Source organism: Pan paniscus, chromosome 6 (genome assembly GCF_029289425.2).
Source record: "Pan paniscus chromosome 6, NHGRI_mPanPan1-v2.0_pri, whole genome shotgun sequence".
In the NCBI taxonomy this organism is placed as follows: domain Eukaryota; kingdom Metazoa; phylum Chordata; class Mammalia; order Primates; family Hominidae; genus Pan; species Pan paniscus.
The window spans coordinates 36,869,552-36,888,883 of NC_073255.2; the positions used below are offsets into that span (position 1 = coordinate 36,869,552).

General features: G+C 42.8%; 1 protein-coding gene across 14 annotated transcripts in view; it reads right to left on the minus strand.

The window, feature by feature from the left end:
* Positions 1-19,332, minus strand: part of PDE1C (phosphodiesterase 1C) — a 799,595-nt gene that overhangs the window by 433,438 nt on the left and 346,825 nt on the right. The window contains exons 1-2 of one of the 14 annotated variants that reach the window (XM_034963896.3): positions 13,916-14,380; positions 13,209-13,311 (exon numbers count right to left, since the gene is read on the minus strand). The exons of 8 other annotated variants lie outside the window; for them this stretch is intronic. In XM_034963896.3, the coding sequence (XP_034819787.2) occupies positions 13,209-13,309 (101 nt within the window). In that variant the 5' untranslated portion in view covers positions 13,310-13,311; positions 13,916-14,380. Of the gene's footprint in view, positions 1-13,208; positions 14,667-19,332 lie in introns of those variants that run through there. 5 more of the 14 variants (XM_034963895.3, XM_057302842.2, XM_057302841.2 and 2 more) reach the window with 5 other exon arrangements.

Here is a 19,332-nt window from a genome sequence, read left to right on the forward strand (position 1 = left end):
GCCATTGCCCAAAAGGCAGGAGAAAAGAAAGTAAAACTGGATAGTTATGAACTGGATATCACAATAATCCTTGGAAATATCTAAAATTATCTTTCAAAAAAAGTCCTTTTTATCAATAACTCCCTAAAAACTGAGCCCAGTGACTTGCTTACACACATCCTTAAGCAGTCTCAGGAAGTTGTAACTCAATGCGGAGATCTCATGTGCTATGGCTAGAATTATTGATTAACCCATACTCATTTAGCTCTTAAGTAAATTAAAAGACCACTAGTCTTAATGTCTGTTTATGTCCGGAATGTTTCAATGGAACTGTGGATTACCCAAGAAGTATTAAATGATGCATGTGTGTGTGTGCGTGCACTTGTGCACAACAGGGGACATGAACCCCAAAACCCCCCTCAACGGCTTCGGTCCATTTACAGGCAGCTGGTCACATCCTGACAGGCAGATTCTGAAATAGGAGCATCATCAAAGGGCAAAGAGCACTGACCTCCAGTATTTAAATAGGTTCCCCAAAGCTCTCCACGGCAGTGTCATAAAGTGGAAGCTTCTAGACCCCGAACTTCATTTTCCTTCTCCTGCCCTCAGTCAGGGAGATAAAGAATGAAACTAAGCAAGCTTAAGGGGTGATTCTGTCCACAGTCAGGGGCAAAGTAAAGATAAGCAGGCAAACAGCGAGAAACAATAGTGAGGTGGGAGCAAGGATGCTTTTAAGGGTCTTTATTTGCTTTTTGATGGCTAGGAGTTCCCAGAGTACTGGGCACACCTGCAGTCAAATGTAAGCATCAAGTACTCCAACATCAAACAGATGATTTGGAAATTGTTTCTAATAGCCTGGATAAGTGAGAGTCGATTAAACATTGATGCTAAATTATGAAGCGCCTGGCAGTCTTTCACTTTTTTAAAGTGAGTATCTTTGAACAACAGCCATATGGGTGCTGCAATAATGAGGTTTATAAATAGGCTTAATATTCTAACAAGCTGGCTTTGAAAAACCAAAACTTGTGCTCTGTTTCTAAGTTGACTGAAAGATACCTCCCAGTTGCGCACAAGATTTCCTGGTATGGGAAGTTGAATATGCAACAACTGCATACACACAATGCAAATTCTAGTTCTGCCTTCAGTGTTCTCCAGGGTTTCTGGGTAACAATGACTCACTCTTCTCCAAGTCCTATCCTGTCTCCATTCTTTTCTCCAGAGACCACTACCACCGCCGACACACAGACCGCTTCGGAAAGCTTGGTTCTCAGCCCTCAGTTCTCTCAAGGGATAGGACATTGAAAGACAGGCTCAGATAAAAACAAAATGCACAGCAAGGCTCGTATAGTTAACTACAGGTTCTCACGAGTACAGATCACATGTGTTTCACTCATGGGAAAGTGGACTGAGATAAAATGTCACAAATAACCATGAAATGAGTGAGGATCTGAAAGATCATCTGATCCTCTGGTTTTGTTTTTCACTGGCATGCAGGGTACAGGTTGGAAAGAATTGGATATCTCTAGAAACTTCTAATGGATCTCTTACATCATTTGTATGAATTAATCTACGTGCTACTGAGAATGGAAGGTCTTTGTACATTTCTTCTCATTCCTATCAGTGATTTCATTTCCATGATGCATGTATTAAAAACTAACTTTGCAAAGCTATCCATTGCTTCCTGGCCTTTCCCATATTTTGAACAAGTAAATGCTAATGAGAAAAATATATACATAAACTGGTGGTCTCTTGACACCTTCCACAAGAATATTTAAGGGTGAGAAAGGAGATAATAGAGTAAGAGAATCTCCTGTCTTACTAGCTCGAATATTTAACTGATGAGCTACAAAATGAAATTCCATGTGCACAATGATTTCATTTTCCTGCCTGGCCAAAAGTCCAAAGCAAGACAACAACAACAACAACAAAAGATTGTAAAATGGAAAAAAAAAACCTCATTTTTACCTTGAACAGCCCAATCATTAGGAAAGAAAAACTAACAAAAACAAAAATTCTAGGGAATTTATTAGCTAGGTTTTCTAGTAGAGAAAATTGTTCTACAGACTCATACTGTCATTGAATTATCTTAGAAAAGGAAGATCATATTCAGAGATAGCCAGCTCCCAAACATAGAGGACTCCAGTATGTTTAGCCAAAAGTGATGGATCAAATTCACATGAAGGAAGCCTTTGACAGTGTGGTTTGGGGGTGGGGATGGTGACCCTAAAGAATGGGAGAATGCAAATCTGAAGCAGAGATGTAAATAAGACAGTCAATTTTTTACTCTTTCCTAGGAGCAAGTGCATTTCTATCTAGTGCTGGCCAGGCAGTGGAAAGTAGAGAAACCTAGGAGAAGGTAACAAACTCCAAACTAAACAACCCCACAGGAAGCCCCACCTGGGGCTATACCAACTCACATGGCAGACCCAGGCTGCCCCAGTGCTCCTGTCCTCCCAAAGCAAGCCCCACTCTTCACTGATCTCCCTCCGCATCCCCTCGGCTGCCTGCAGACAGCTGGCCAGAAACAGAAATCAAATCTGCTGCTCATGCCTGCTTCTCTCATGAGCCTGGATTAAAAATTCCAGCACTTGGACTACTATTTAAGAAGCCCTAAATGGGACCCCTCCCCAAAGAAAGCTGATCTCTTCCTTTGGAAGGCAAGATTTTTTTTTAGCAAACCAAACACAATTTCCTTTCCTTCTAGCTAAAAGCCTTTTGCTTAAAGCTGGGCAATGAGCTAATCAGTGGCACCAAGGAAAAAACAGGGAAAGGTTTTTAGAGAAAGAAAATAGAAAGCAAATGTCATGCTTGTGGAAGCCCAAGTAGTACGTTTTTTGCATAACTGATTTAGTCCTCTATTCACGTATTTACAACCACTTGCTGTGTTATAAGTACTGCAAAACTGTGTGGGTGGGAATGGAAGCAATTTTTACGACCTTCTTCCTGGGAGCCCGTCTCCTACTTAAATAAACATCAATAAGAAAAGCTAAAAGCAAAACTATCTCTTAATATCTGTGACGGCACTGCCAAAGTAGATATAAATCCAAAGGATTAAGACAAAATCTCACTCTTCACAGATCTATCCCTGTAATTAGGGGAGGAGTAGGGTTTTTTCTAATTGAATTATCCACAGAGCTGTTTCAATTCTCTACTTTGTTTTTCCCCTTGTAGATTTAGCCAGAACAAAAACTGTAATCTTCTGCTGAGTTTCACTTCAATGTCAGTCTAATTTTTCTAAGTCTTGCCTACCCACTCCTGCAGTGTTCCTTCCCTCTCCCCACTCTGTGCCCTTCCTCCCAACTCTTATCAAAACTGACTCCTGGCAGAAAGCAGCTGCTGGTCATTTACAATTCCAGGTGAATTTGAATCAGTGCCATGGCTCCTTGGGAGCATGAGTCCTTCCTATTTCATCCAAAATCCTATCTTGTAGTAGCATCATCTGTGTAAGCCTCCCTAAACACACGCTCTATAAATCTCACCAATTTAAATATGGCAAAATGAGCCCATTGTCCAAAATACAGGGAAAAAAAGCGCCAACTAGCAGATGCATTTCTTGGGACCATTTTGAGCTCTTCTGTCAACTGAAATCAGATGAGCATTGGAAGCAAATTTTCCTGAGCTATAGTAGTTACCTTCACTGAAACTATGCCAAATCTCCCAGAAATTGGTGCTTTGAACGATTCTTTCATTTTTTTTTAACAATGACTAATTTCAGTCAGTGATTTTATAGTCAGAATGGCAGTTCTGAAACAACATTTATGAGGCTTGATTTATGATAATTAATCCTTCTATTTCACTAATGAGCTAGGAAAGGCCTTATTTATGAAAGTGTTTAAATTCCTCACAGTTAGCAGACACGGTTTCCAGTGACACCCACATGGAATGGTATACTAAATGCAATAAACTTTTGTGGGTCATCCTTAGACAAAAGTCAGAGAGACAAATGAAAACAAGTGGCAGGATGTCAGTCGGAATTTGAACTACTCCTAAAACATCTGGAAGGAGCTTTCAAAGATTAATCTTTCACTACCATATTTACTAGATGTATCTCTAGAGTGTAGGAAAAGTCTTGTTTTTTAAGCATTTTCTTTGGTTGGAATCTGGATAAACAACAGTTTAATGGTCTTTGGATATCCAATTGTGACTTTCAGACAAAATGCTCCATGCACTCTCATACTGATTGTCTAAATTATTGCTCTTCTGGTGGCCTTAAGGGAAAGGAAAGCTGTATTTTGGCAGAATATTGAATACCGGGTCCTTGCAATGGGTCCTTGGATTTGGGTAGAAATAGAAGGAAGGCCTTAAAGAGCAGAGAAAGGGCACGAATGGGCAGAGGTGGTACAGTGAGTGAGCACTGTGGCCAGAACTGTGGACTGCTCCAGGAGACAAGGCCCAGCCATATCCATGGAGGCACCTCTGGAGCAGGCACAGGGAGGCCAAGCCCCCTCAATGGAGCCTAAACTGCAGAAAGGCCTCTTGCCAGAGCCAGAGAGCCTCCACGCAGCCAAGCTTCACTTGGCCCTTCTGCAGTGGGCTAGGCTCCAGGCTTCAGGTCTCAGCCCCATGGCATGTGCCCTCTACCTCCCAGAAGGTCCGTGATGAGGGCTCATCCCATTTGGCTCCCTGGGTCATGGCCTCTTTCTGCCCTTGGAATACTGGGAATGACCATACTGGTTTCTGTCTCTGTTCCAAACCTATGTTTTGATGGGCATGACACCAAGTAGTCAATATAAGTTTCAAGTAAAGTTATGATTATTAGCTGGCCTAAGTAAATGCCGATATTTTGAACAAGTAAATGCCAATGAGAAAATATACATAAATTTTTGGTCTTCTGAAACCTTCCTTCAGACTATTTAGGGGTCACACTAAACTGTATTCTCTACTTACAAAGTTTATAGATATATTAATTTGGCATCATTCAGATATACACAGAATTTTTCTGCTTACTTTGCTGGGCTGTAGATTATATCTCCAGACCTGTTTAATCTCCAGACTCACTTATCCAACTGCTCTTGCCTTCCCCATATCTCCCCTCATAGTCAGTATGTCCCACACTGAACTCATCTCATACTGAACTCTCTATCCCCCATTCATTCTGTTCCCACTCACGACAAGACCTGCAAACATGTTCCTCCCTTAGTGATCCTAATCTAAGAAAAAAGAACCTGGGGATTCAAGCCAAAACCCTGCGAGTTGACCTTGATTCCACTTTCTTCCTCATCCCCCATATCCAAGTCCTGTTGGATCTACCTCCTAAAAAGTTCTCACATCCATGCCTACTGATAATGGCTTCCCCTTGCTGAGGCCCCCTGGTGGATGAAGTCGGACCTGGCTCCTCTCCAGCTGTGTCTGGAGCCTTCGCCTCCTTCCAGTCTGCGCTGCAGCCACTTGGCCTTCTTTCATTTTGTCAGAGGGGCCATGCTCCTTCTTGTCTTTAGATCTTTACAGGTATAAACATCCCAGGCCTTAAATGCCTAGAATACGCTTCCCTAACTCTACTTAACTACAATTTACATAATCTTCATGTCTCAGCATGCATCTCTTTTCCTCAGAGAAGCCTTCTCTGAATCCCGGACCAGGTTTGGGTCCTCTCTTCTATGTTTTCACAGCTCCCTGTGCTGGACTTCTTGCAGCACTTGTCACAGCAGGTAGTAATTTATGGAAATATTGTTTAATATATTCCTCTACTGTAGGCTGAACATCCCCCGAGGGAGGGAGCCTTTGTCTTGTTTCCCACTAATTCCCTGGTGCTTAGCACAGCACCAGGCACATAGTAAGTGCCACAGAAATATTTGGTAAGTGAGTGAATGACTGAATTTTCTGCATACAGATGTGTATTCCTTCAACTATATGAACAAAACTCATTACCTAAAATGATCAATTTTTGTATCTTCTGGATGGAATGATTCTCTTTAGTTTTTTCATAATCTCACAAGCTAGGAACATCTAGCTTTGTCTTACGGTCATTAAGACTCATTTATTTTGTTTAATAACAGCTGTCAAGAGGACTCTGTATAAACAGTACAATAAAAGCCTGAAGAATACCAACACTTTACACGAATTCAGTATACTTCCTCCAGAAATAGAGTGTTGCATTTGTTGTAGAATTCATTTTTATTGCTAGTGGGAAACTCCGATGATGGTCATTCTCAAAGCTGTCCCAGTCTATTGTAATGTGCCTTATATTTGTTAAGTTGGTGCAAAAGTAATGCGGTTTTTGCCGCTAAAACTAATAGCAAAAACTGCAATTACTTTTGCATTAACCTAATAACAATTATTTCTTTTAGTTGTTTCTCAAAAATCCAGGAGATAGGTCCTATAAACACTTTCCTTCCATGTGGGGAAATGGAAACCAAGGAAAGTAGTCTTCCATGAGCCAAAGAAAATTAAAGATTGAAAACTAGAGATGGTAATGCAGAAACCTCTCTGCTGAGGGCTGCTTCCCAACTGACAGAGGAATGCTGTAAAGCTCAGTCAAAATATTAAGCACTTTGCTGCTAAATATTGAGTTGTAATTAACTAATACACTAGCATAACCAAATTACAATAATCAAGTGATGATGTACTAGTAAGCTGCATGAGTATTCAAGTAAAGAAAATTTCACTGTAAATGTGAGAATCTACTTCTTTTGATATTCACATTTTTCCCCTTTAATATACATTAAGAATGTATTTCAGAGAGATTTAACTTGATCTCTATTAAGAAAAGAAAGACTCGAAAACAATCCTTCAAACACAAATGTCTCCCTTCTCTGAATCCTAGCATGTAGCGTCCACATCACTTAGTCAGCAATTAATTATTGCCCTCTTTTTTGTTGTTGATTTTTAACCTTTTCACATGTATAAGAAGTATCTTGTTTCCCTCAATATATTCTAAGTTTCCTGATGGTAAGGATTTTCTTCTGATATTTTCATATCCCTTCTGAAGCTCCTAGCACCTAGTACATAATGGAAACCCAATAAAAATATGCTGAACGATCTGGCAATTCCAATTGAATGGGAGAGTAAAAGGACCAGTTAATACACTAAATATGTAATCTGGGGGAAACAAACAACAATTTTTTAAAGTATTCTCCTGGAATTGCTTTTCTGGTAAGATTCAGGTCAATGCCTGCTTCCCTGGGTCATCTCCTTGCAAGGATTTAATAATAAGAACCAAGATTCTCAGACCCACCACTCCAAGCCAAAGGTCTCTCCATGGCTCCATATTGCCATCACCAATAGCTACTTGAACATTCCAGAGGCTACCAATTTAACATATCTACACCCAAGTTTATCATTCTGCTTTATCCTAGCCTGCTTTTATCTCCATAGTCCCTAACGAGGCAAATAACACCAAATTCACTGAGACATCTAAGCTGAAAGAACTCAGAAGACAACAGCTCCTCTTTCTCTACTCTAAATCTATGTTCTGTCAATTCTCATTTCAAACATGCCCCCTGTTCTTTCATCTTCAGCAGCGCTACCCCAAATCAGGCATCTTCCCCAACTGGTCTCCAGGCCTCGAGTCGCATCTCCAATCTGTCCTCCACCCTTTTTCCAGAATTACAATCCTAAAATTCAAATCTAATTTTGTTACTCTCCAGCTTAACATCTTTTAACAATTTCTTTGAAAGGATAAAACACAAACTTCTAAAAATATTATGTATCATAAAATATATATATATTTCTCTAGAAGATATGAAAGAACACCTAGAACACAGCACTTTTTTGTTGTATAGTAAAATGTGTTCAGTTACTCACCTCCTCAAACTATGAGCATACATAATTTTGAGTAAAACAAAAAGTAAAATTTTTAAATGTCATGTATCACTACCCAGCCCCTGCCTTCCTTTCCAGCATCACCTCTCATGACTACACTTCTATCTGTCCCTCAGTACTGCACTAGATGAGCTGCAAGAGGATACCACACATTAACCTTTTAAGGAAAGTAAGGCTCTTGGGAATTGATTAGTAGGAGAAGGTAATCCTGTTACCCAGACCAATTCAGGGGCCAACTACTTCTGACCGAACGGCGGTGGCGGGGGAGGGGCCGGGGGCCAGTGAGGGGGAGGTGGTGAGATTTATCTCCAATAGCTCCATGTTGCATGACAGCAAATAGACCCAACCATACTCTCTCCTTAGGGAATTCTCAATGAATGGTGAACATAGAGAAGGTTCACTAGAACACAAGCCATATCTCAGTTAAGTGCAAGCAGCTTTGCCGGTAGTCCATAAGAACATCTCAGAAATCTCAACTAGTTTATTTTGGGCTGCCTGGAAGACTCCTTGTTTTTCTCTCATCTTTGTAAAAGGTTTCTTTGCATTTTTGCAAAAGGCTGACATCAATGGAAAGAGTCTAAGCAAGTTTCTTCCTTATGACTCTAATGAGTCTCCTAGAATGAATACACAATTCACTGTAGTCTGTAACACCTTCTCGGGCCCTCCCAGGTAGACGTAGCCTCCTCCGCATCCCCCTGGAACTATATTCATCACCTCCAGGTACTCATATCAGTCTCTGCCACTAGCCTTCAAATTGCTGAAAGTCAAGTAAGTATCTTACCTACTTTTGCAAACCCAGGGCTTAGCAAACTGACTGGCACCTAATAGACACTCAGTAAATGTTAATTGAGTAATCCCATGTTGCCTGAACACTAATTATATCATTTAAAAATTAGGTTATATAGAAAGAAACACAGAGAGGGCTTAAATAAGAAATTTAAAACCAAAGGTCCAGGCTTTGTTGCCTATGGCTTTTCTCCTCATCTTTGCTGTGTAGGTTGGAAGAGTCACTTAACTTCTCTGTACATCAATAGGGTATTAGTTAAGACTGTTTCAGAGAAACCAAATTCAAAACATCCTAAGCAAAAACAGAGTCTAACTAGCTCATGTAGCTGGGACAGCTGACAGAACTGGAGACACATCTACAGGAACTGGGACCTCCAGGAGCTGACCCAGGGATTCCCACTCCGTGTTTTCTGCTTCCTTTTGAGCACTAGCCTCACTGCCTCCTATCATAAAAGGTCTTCTCTATGAGGTGGGAAATGGATCCAATGGCAGCCCCATGAAAGTCCAGAAGAAAAGCAAAGCCTCCCTTTCCCACAGCCAATACAGAAATGTCAATGAGGGACTCTAATGCTTCTGTTTGGGATCCATACCCTACTTGAAACCAACTTTTATTACCTGGAAGGTGAATTCTGTGATTGGCCAGTCCTGTACTATGCTGGGGTGAGGAGTAGAGTCTGTTAGCATAGTAAGGTGGATGGGAAGCTTGCTGCATAGACAAAAACAATAGTTGTTGCAGTCTATTAACTTAATAGCCATTCTCTTGCCTTTATATTAAAAATGTTACTTTAGGTAATGCAAAAAAGCATCATCATCTTCATGGAGTGTTATATAAGCATAAAATTTATTATACCAACTACCTCATAGTTGGGCAAAATAAATATATGAGATTAGATAATTATAATTGTGATAATAAATGCCAAGGAATAAGTAAAACCTGCTCTCTTGCTCTCAGTTTTTAAAAAATGCAGCATAGAAACACGTTTCTGACATCATCTAGCAGGCTGGCAATAGAAAAACTTTTTGGTCGGGACCCAAGGTACAGTCATAACCCAATTGCTCAAGCCCAAGGAGCCCTATGAGGCTTCATCAGGGGTAGATAGAACACCCACAGCCCTGTTTCCCTGACTGGAAGATTCTGTAACAAAAAAGTAATTCAGAGGGACTCAAAAACTCTACCCAGTCCTCCAGAGAAAAGAGATATGACAACAGCTCATTGGGAGGAACTGAGGTTTATGGAAAAGGAAAAATGAGGCTCCTCTCCGAAGAGTAAGAGGACAGCATCCCTCTGAGAGTTCCAATTAAGAAAGCTCAGGTGTGCAGTATTTGTTTTCTTCTCACTTAGAGAAATGGGAGCATGTGCGTAAGAAGCATCAGGGCCACAGAGCAAGGCTGAGGACCAGCACCCTCCCTGGAAATCACAGCTAGCCTCTGAGCGTTAGTGTGCAGAACCTCGCTCAAGGGGCATGGGCGCCATCATCATAACAGACACCTGGGCTTGCAGGTGTCTATAATCCCAGCTAAGATAGAGAGTGTTTAAAACTCACATCTCCAATATTTGATGCACTGTTAGTATGCTGATGATGCTAAAATGCTAAGAGTTCTTCCTAATTCTTTCTTAGAGAAATATGTAAAACAGCTCTATGTTTCAAATATGTATTACTGTATACCGGGTGGAAGCGTAGGCACTGGGGATAAAAAGCGAACCAAAAGCAAGTGACCAAAGCAAACCAAAAACCCTATCTTCATGAGGCTTATATTCTAGCTGGAGGAGACAGACAATAAACCTAAAAATAAATAAACTATACAGCATTCAGATGGTGGGAAGTGCTAGAGAAAAATAAAGCATGGCAGGGTATGGGTACGGGTTGGAATGTATAGGGGACACCTCCCTGCAATATACTTGACTGTTGATTCTTTGCAGGTGATAACCACAGAAATCCTCTTGCTCTGGTAAAGACTACCTCTCACCAGTGTGAAAGAGGGGCTATAAAGAAGGGAAAGAGAAAGCCCACATGATCACCACAGTGGGATTCAGCCCTGGGCCACAACTCTGCCACACATCTTGCCCATTTCCCACTTCAGTTTAGATTTCTGTGCCCCAACCTGGGCAATGATGTTAATAAAACCTGCATCCTAGCTAGCTCATGGCTCATTGTGTTGACAGGTCTCACGGCCATAAGCTGTCCTAAATATATATTTATCTTCATTTTGAATATTTAAAAGCTCACATTTGGGTTTTTATGCTTCACCACCTATTGATTGAGCATCTACTATGTGCTAAATGCTGTTCTAGGTATTGCAGTGAGTAAGTATGTGTCCTCATGGAACTTACATTCTAATGGAGGAGATGAAAAATTCAACAATAAATTAAATACGGGCGATACCAACAAGAAGGAGATGCGATACCATTGAATAATCCAGGCGTGAGTTGATGATCACATCCTGAAGTGAGATGTCTCTCAGACAAGCTGAACTGAATTCCTGACCATCTGTGGTCACCTACAGAGCCCTTTCTATAAAGGTGTCATGGTAATATATTGGTATGAAAATCCAATTATGGTTTGAGGCTTTCTAAAATGTTGAAAGAGCAGCTTCCTTTCTCTTACTGACAATCTGTTGTGTGGACAAATATGCACACACCCTTCCTTCCCCTAAGGGTTTCTATTTTGTGGACGGCAAAGTGTTATTCCAAGTTGTGGACTGCAAAAATGTTATTCCAAGTTGTATAAAAGAGTGTGTGCTTTGGTTTCCAGAGTCTTTAGCTATTTATTCTAGCACTGCTGTTATGTTTAAAAAGAAGAAGAAGTGGTAAGGATCATATACTGGTAAAAATATGTATAATAATAACAAATAATAGCATCTCCTTTTCAAATTAGAAAGTGAAGCTATAATCACCCCCACACTATTCATGTTCAAAAGCACTAGGTTCTGAGTAGATACAAGAGACTAGAAAATGAAAATGTAGTTACATTACACTGCAACACCTTGGAGAGAGAAGCCTAGCAGATATGAAACTGAGAAAGCTACACGACGCAGTGTTGTAAGTGCTAATGCTTTTCCACACAAGTTCCCGCCTCAGCATTGCTGATTTGACCAAACACTTGTCTCTAGCCCAAATGTCTCCATGGAGTCGGTTTAAATTGAAAAGCAGTCCAAGAGAAGAAGTTCCTGGGTGTATGGATATGAATCCCTCTAGTCAGCATGGCAAGGAATCCAGCTCGACAACACTTTCACATTATACACTTTGGGCCCAGACTTTGTGGACACAACAAACTTTCTGTGTGCAGCACAATACAATCGGACGTAATGTTCACTAAATATAACATGAGATTACTGTAAACACCACTCCGAGAGCTGCTGCGTTGCAGGCATCTAAACTGTCAGGAAAGCCTGCCAGCCAGAGACAAGGTTTCCAAATAAATTTACAGTCTCCACTAGCGGTGGCTAGACAAGTCAAAAATCAAATTATTTGGCATGGTTTCCCATTGAAATCAATGGCAATGAAGCTCACTTGGACTATATATGGAATGGCTTTTATAAATTGCACCTGTCAATAAGGACCCCTTAAAGAAACACATACTACCTTAATGCTTCTCCTTAGAAACTTTGAATATCAAGCTAACTTAGATCAACACATTTTTTATTTGTCTTTTGTTTGTGTGTGTGCTTTCAAAAACAATAACAGCAGCAAAACAAACAAACTGGCAGGAAGCTGGTTTTCCCATCAGTGCCCTTGTTAGAAACAGAATGTCTAGAGAATATGCTTGGAGAAAAACCATATTTTTAAACCACACTAGATATCTGATGCCAAATGTCTGATGAAAGTAGTATCTAGTAGTCATGGAAGGTGTCTTTGGGACCTGCCCAGTGACTGAGGAGCAAGCTGTGAATATACAGCTATCCCTCAAGCTCCTGACTGGAGTGACCAGCAGTTCATTGACGATGAAATATTTTTACAGAAAATACCATGTATTTTCAGGTCACCTCTCCTCAGTACCCAAAAACAGACAGAACCCAATGAAGTGAATGAAATTCAGAGATCTCCATCCATCAGGGCAACTAGAATTCTGGCCACTCTATTTCACTGTTCAAATATTGCAAGAAAACTCCAATATCGTTTCTGCCCCCCACTTTCTCCACAAGAGCCTTTCCTTCTAGTAAACATTTCTCCACCAAAAAGAACCCCAGGAAATATCAGAAGTTCGACTGGGCTAAGGAGAGGGAAAAAAGAAATGTAGCAGCCAGAATGCATGTTGAATTTTAACTGTTGGTAAGTTCTTGGACCACCTGCCCAAGTGTATGCAAGCAGTTTGCAGAGAAAAATTCTTCCTTCAATTAAAAGTCCCTGTCTGGGTCTCAAACTTTTCTCCCTGGGCAAAAAGGATCAGAAACACCTCATTGAGTATTGGGCCACCATAACTGACTCATCAAAGGACATCTCTCCTTCCCCCCAAAAAAGCATGACTTGGAACAGCAAGGCATTCTAAGACAGAAAGACAACCCTCTCTGTGTTGGAAGAAAAGTAGCAGTGACTGTAATTAACAGAGCAGCAGTTGTGGAACTTCTAGGGTTGTATTTAAAGGCCCATGCAGGAACGGGGTGAGCAGTCGTGACTGCGGCTGTGTGGTAAAATAAGGATGGGAGCGGGAAATGGGGCAGGAGAAGTAAATAGGTATACTTACAGCCCGCGGAGCCGAAGCCAGATTTTCTCGATCTGTTCCGGTTGCAGGTATTTCAGAGAGTTGCTCTCAAATTCTTCAATCTCCTTGGTTGGCGACTCCATAGCTGCAGGTAGGTGACCACTGGCGGTGAAGCTGAGATAGTTTGGGCTGTCCCCTCCCCGTCTCCTCGCCCAGCTCGCGATGCCCAGCCAGGCGCGGCGCGCGTTTGCCGGGCACTTTCTCGGCGCGCTCCCCCTTCTGCGCCCCCAGACTCCGACTTAGAGCGGACTCCGATCGCGGGAAACCACGGCTCCAGGTGCGCCCCGGAGGCAGCTGCGGGAACCAGCCATGGTCCCGGGCTAATGCCCAGGGATAAGCACAGGGATAGGGATAGAGATAGGGATTGGGATTGGGCTCCAGCTCCAAGAGAAAGCACCTCGGGTCTATTCGTATTCTCCCCCTACTCCCAAACAAAGCCACAGAAGCGATCAGCGCGCAGCTAAAGGGTTTGGAGGTGAAAAGGAGGGCTGGGTGGGGAGGAGAGAAAGTGAGGAGGAGGAGGAAGAAAGTGAGAAGGGAGAGAAAAGCGGCGGCTGAGCCAAGCGGGAGCCGGCGCTGGCGGTGGGGCCTGACCCGGACGCCGCGCACCCAGCTCCGCCCCGCGCCCAGCGCCCCGCTCACTCCCTGGCCGCGCCTGCCTTCGCGCCCCTCTGTTTTCTCTCACTTACCAGCAGCTCTGCTGACAAGCGAGAAAACTGACAAGTGAGAAAAGTCGTCTGTCAGCGCCCGGGCTGGCGTCTGGGTTGTCACCGCGGGCGCGGAGGGAGGGGCGCGCGGGCACCGCCGTCTGCCGGGCACACGCTGGGCTCCGACCCCGGCCGGGCACACTCACCCCCGCAGGGCAGCCGCGGCCACCACCGACCTGCGGAGCTGCGTAGGCTTCCGGAACCCTCACCTCAACAAGAGCTCGGCTCCGCGCGCAAGTAGGAGGGAAGGGAAATCCTTATCCTCCCGGGGCCAGGGCACGCAGAAGCCGCGAGGCTTCGCGGAGGTTCAGCCTGGAGGTCCCCCACAGCCTCACTCTCGCACCCGCCACAGAACCGGGTCCATTTTGAAATATTGAAGCGACTGATGGGGACGAAGGGAACCACACACCACACTCAAAAACTCTTGATGTTTTCTTGCTAAAGGGGCTCTCTCGCTCGCGCTCTCTCTCCCTCTCATTCCCTCCCTCCCTCCCTCTCCCCCCCCACCCCCACCTCTCTCTCTTGTGCGGAAGAAAAGGAGAAAATACACCAATAGTGAGGAGGTAAGTTTCTTCAGATCAATATCACACGCTACTCAAGAGGGTCCCTCCTGGGTGCTGGCTGGGCGGCTGTGGATGGTGACAAAGTTTCAGCTCCACAAAGCTGCAACTCACTGTCAGGGTTCCCCTAGTTCATGAACAATGTCAATAAGGTAGAATGCTCTGGAAGAACGGGACCAGGTATGAAGTTGGGAGTCAGGGAGGGAGGACAGATGAAGAGAGGAACCAAAGACTGGGGGAATCCATGCCCAAGATGATTGCAAGCGACATCACAGAAGGGTCCGTCAAACTTCCTTCTAGGTGAAGCCACCACCAGGGGCTATTTCAAACCTGGCTCTCAAGGTTCCTGAGATTCAGGGTGGGGCATGCCCTATACAGTATTTTTCCTCAATGACAGGTAATACTTCTTTCCATCACACTCTCAGAATTATTTTCCTATCCATTAGATGATTACCTGCTTCCCAAAAGCATGATAAACTTAGAAGTGAGGACTAGCTTCTCTTCACTGCTCAAGTAAAGTTCCATTCACCTGACCTTAACAAAGGAATAAAATGGTCTCTAAATCATAAATGCTCACCCACTTCGTAATTGGCATTCATTTTCCAGAAGTTAGAGGTGAGAGTGATGAGGATGCTTGGCTGGCCCCATGCATTCTAGCAGAGAAGGTGGTACCTCAAGGTAAGACAAAAGACCTGTTTGATGAAAAACGACTTACCTACTCACCTGCCAGGTAAATCTGAAGTCGCCCCATTAAAGGCAGCCTTTTAAGGTTTATGGAGGCGCATATATTTTCACTGAGTTAAGGTATTATTACTAGGCAATGGTAACATTAAGCAATATTTTAACATGGAGTTCATCTATCTGAATAAAACCAATTACCCTTCCAGTGTCACCCAGCAGAGAAACAGTGCCCTGGGGAAACAGAATGTCACAAGAGGAAATTTTTATAGTGACGTGTTTTGAGAATGGAAGACAGCAGCATGGTCCCCAAATGGGGTATTTCCATTAGTGTGTGCACCTTGGGCAGGCTGCTGGCACAATGTGGAAGTACAATAATGATAATAACAGCAAACAAGTATCAGGAACTTTCCATAGCCCAAGCATTGTTCTAAGTGTTCTCCTCTCATGTAATACTCGAGACTATTCTATGAGGTAGATACTATTATTATCATTCCCATTTTACAGTAAGAAAACTGAAGCACCAGGAGGCTTCCTAGACCAACTAGAGAGAAAACTGAACTAGAAAAGACCAGAGTTTGAGTTATGGCTAATTACCTTATCCTATACAAATACATCCCCCTCACAGAGTCCCATTTTCCACATCTATAAAATGATACATTTAGGCAAAAATATTTTTATGTTGTTTCCAGCTTTATGATTCATTGAGGTCATCTGGAGAGACTTGGAAAAAGAAATTGCTGAAAAGAGAGACTAATGATGCTGAATTCACATTTTAACTATGTCATAGTTTCTCTAAGTACTGGCCTAGGATGAAAATATACAAAGGAATATTAAGCATGATACTTACCTTTCGCTCCATACCACATCTATGACTTTTTCCTACTCTTAGTGGAATTTTGATTGTCAGAGAAAAGCAAATTTTGGAAGAAAAAGGAAAGAAATCGACTTTTGCTGCAATTAAGCAAATCAGAGAGAAAAGACCAAAAACATTTTTTTTAAGTTTTTGAAGCTAGATTTTGTTTCATTTGAGAAAATTTCTTACAAAATTAATGTGTATTAGAAAGTCAGAAAAATATAACTTTGCTTTATCTACAGCCATAATAGTCTTTAGAGCAGGAAGGAGCCCAAAAGACAACACAGTTTGGAGGTTTTCAAATTTTTGAAGCAACAGAATATTTTATTTTAAATAATATAAGGAACTCAAATGCATAACTCAGCTTTAAAAAATAAAGATAGAGTGGCTCCAGTTGAATGGGGAAGGGAAGTAGTTAGTTCTCAGGTACAGAGTCCACCTCTGCCTCCTCTTTACCCCAGCTCTTAGTGCCCAATGCTCCCACTTTACAGATGAGAAAACTGAGGCCAAAATACCACAAAACAACTAAGGATTCCTTGCTCCTAAACCACATTAGAAAACAACTTTGTCTTCTCTCTGCCAACAAAATACTACTATTTTTAGATGCACCATGTTACTACGTCACTCAGATTGTGTTCTCTCTTCATCTATCACAGCCAAAGTATGCTCGATAGTTGCAGCAACACCACAAGCCACAATTTCTACTAGCATTCTGCTCAGAGGCAAGCAAAAAGAAACAGATGCAAATAGACCTGGAAACAAAAGGTCTAAGAAAACACAAAGCCACTCACAACTTTGCTTTACAGTTTAATTTCCTTTGTTTCTTCCTAACCCAGATTTTTCAGTAAAACTGTTTAGGAAACATTACATGGTCAAACATCACTAAATGCATATAGACATACATACATATATATATATGCACAGGCACATATACATTCATGTATGCATGCATACATACATATAACCAACAATTTAAAGTACTCCTGCAAATTCACACAGAGTAACTAAGTCTATGGACTAGCCAACCTCTGCACTGTCAGAATTAAGTATCACAAAAGATTAGGAAGAAAGTGAGCTACCTGTCCCAGAGTTCAAGGGGAAGCTAGATGTTAATCTGATAAAGGAATAGGAATCAGGCTTTGAAGGCATGAGAATGACCCCCCTGGTCTCTTTCATTGCTAAGATTTCATGGTTCATTTATAATCACAATAACCACATCTACCACCCTACCAGTTTTTGAGAACTATCATGTGCCAAGCACCATGGCAGGCACATCACAGGTTGGTCCATTTCATCCCCAACAAAATACTTTAGCATAGTTTAATTATGCTCATTTACAAGTAAAGACAGAAAGGGCTCCCAATGGTCAGATAACTTCTGCAAAGACATACAGCTAATACATGGCACAGCAGGTTCCAAACCCAGACCAAAAGGCAAAGCTCATGTTCTTTTGCCTTTGCTATACCACCTCCCTACAGACACGCAAAAACTCTAGTAAAGAGGTATATAATAGAGAAGGTACGGAAAGGAGCAGGAGCATGGATGAGGGGGTCATTCATGCTGTGGGGAAATTAGGAAGGCTTCATAGTGAAGGTGACATTTGAACTGGATCTTGAAAGTAGGTGGAGTAGAAATTGTTTGCATGAAAGGTGGGTGGAGGCAGGTGATTCCAGAGAGAGGGCACTGCATGGAAAGAGGCACAGAAACATGGTAAGGGGTAGGGTGTCCTGCAATCCACAAACAGTTTTGTGTGGTGTGTCTGTGAATGTGACAAGGAACAGAAAGAGAAAATGCTGGAATGATCAGCCATTCTCTTGTTGTCATGGAAGAAGCTTGGGCTCTCTCCTATAGATGTCAGGGAGCCATGGGCACATCTAAACAGTGAGAGGCATGGCCACATGTGGAGGGTACCTACTGCCCTGAATATGCCAAGGGCATTGTGCACAGAGGTCAGCTCTCCAGGAAGCTGCCATAGGAGCATGCAACAACTATGGCGCAAATGATAACCAGGGCTGCAGAAGAGAAATCCAGTGACCAACTGCAAACAAGCTCCTCCGCTTACAAACAAGGAAGAGTAGAAAAAGGAAAATAGGCAAATCAGAAAAAGCAAAGCTTTTTTTCTTTCAGCTATGAGATGATGACTACTTGCTTTGACCTCCATGAAGCCAGCCTATGCCCTTGATCCATTTTTCACGACTTGGCAGTGGCATCATGAAGAGAGTCTGTTGAGGGGGAAATTCTGGAGACACATTTAGGACATCAGAAGTAGCACCACCAGGCACAGCAGCCCCTCCTCCCCGCCCACACCAGATGTGAGGCGGCCCCCATAATGTTCTGTCAACAGAGGCTGTTCTCTCTCACTGGCTTCCTTTGTGGGGAAAGGGGCCTCTTTGGCGACACTGTTACCCTGCTTCTCCCTCTGACGTCTTTTCTGTTTGATTTTATAATTTGGGGCAGACTCTGTCTCAGGAACCACCTTCCCTAGAAAAAAGAGGTGAAAGAAAAGGCAGAGGACTGGCTAAGCCCAGAGGTACCCCCACTCTAGCCCCCCTCTGAAATGGGGCTCTGAATAGCCAGAATCTCAACTACATTACCAAGTAGTGGCCCAGAGAAGTGAGAAGACAAAGAGATAGAAGAGATAGGGCAGCTCAGGGGCAGCCCGATGTAGTCTGCATGTGACCCACAGTTTCTGTGCCTCTCTCTGCCAGGATCCTTCAGTTGCTCCCACAAGAGAAGCTTACATAATCCTTCCGATAGAGGTGGCACAGGCAAAGGAAAGGACTTGGAGTGGTACTGCCTCACCACGCCACCTAGGATAAGACCCTTCTCTTGTTTGGCCATGGTTGGGTTGGGCTCAGGGACCTCTGGATCCCTTTCCAATTCTCACATACCCTAATGTTCCATCAACAGAGGCATGGTTAGTCTGGCCTGGGCTAACCAAGCTTTTCACGGACCCAAAAAAGCTGCAGGAAAACCTGAGTCTGCCCCCCCAGGCCAGATTTGACTATAATAGACATAACCTAGATTGTCCAACCAGAACCATGGACCCCATACCTATGGATAGAGTGATTGGTCCAGGGGGTGATATGTGACTGAAACAGATCTGGTCCTTATGGGAGATTTGATGTGGCCACTAGGAAAGGGATGGTCTATTTCTCTTTTCTTTGAGAAACAAGCCATATGGCTTGAAGTTATCTTAGCCATGGGGTTATCTTTTCACCATGTGGAAAGAATATACCATAAAAATGACATCAGGGCTGGGTGCAGTGGCTCATGCCTGTAATCCCAGCACTCTGAGAGGCCGA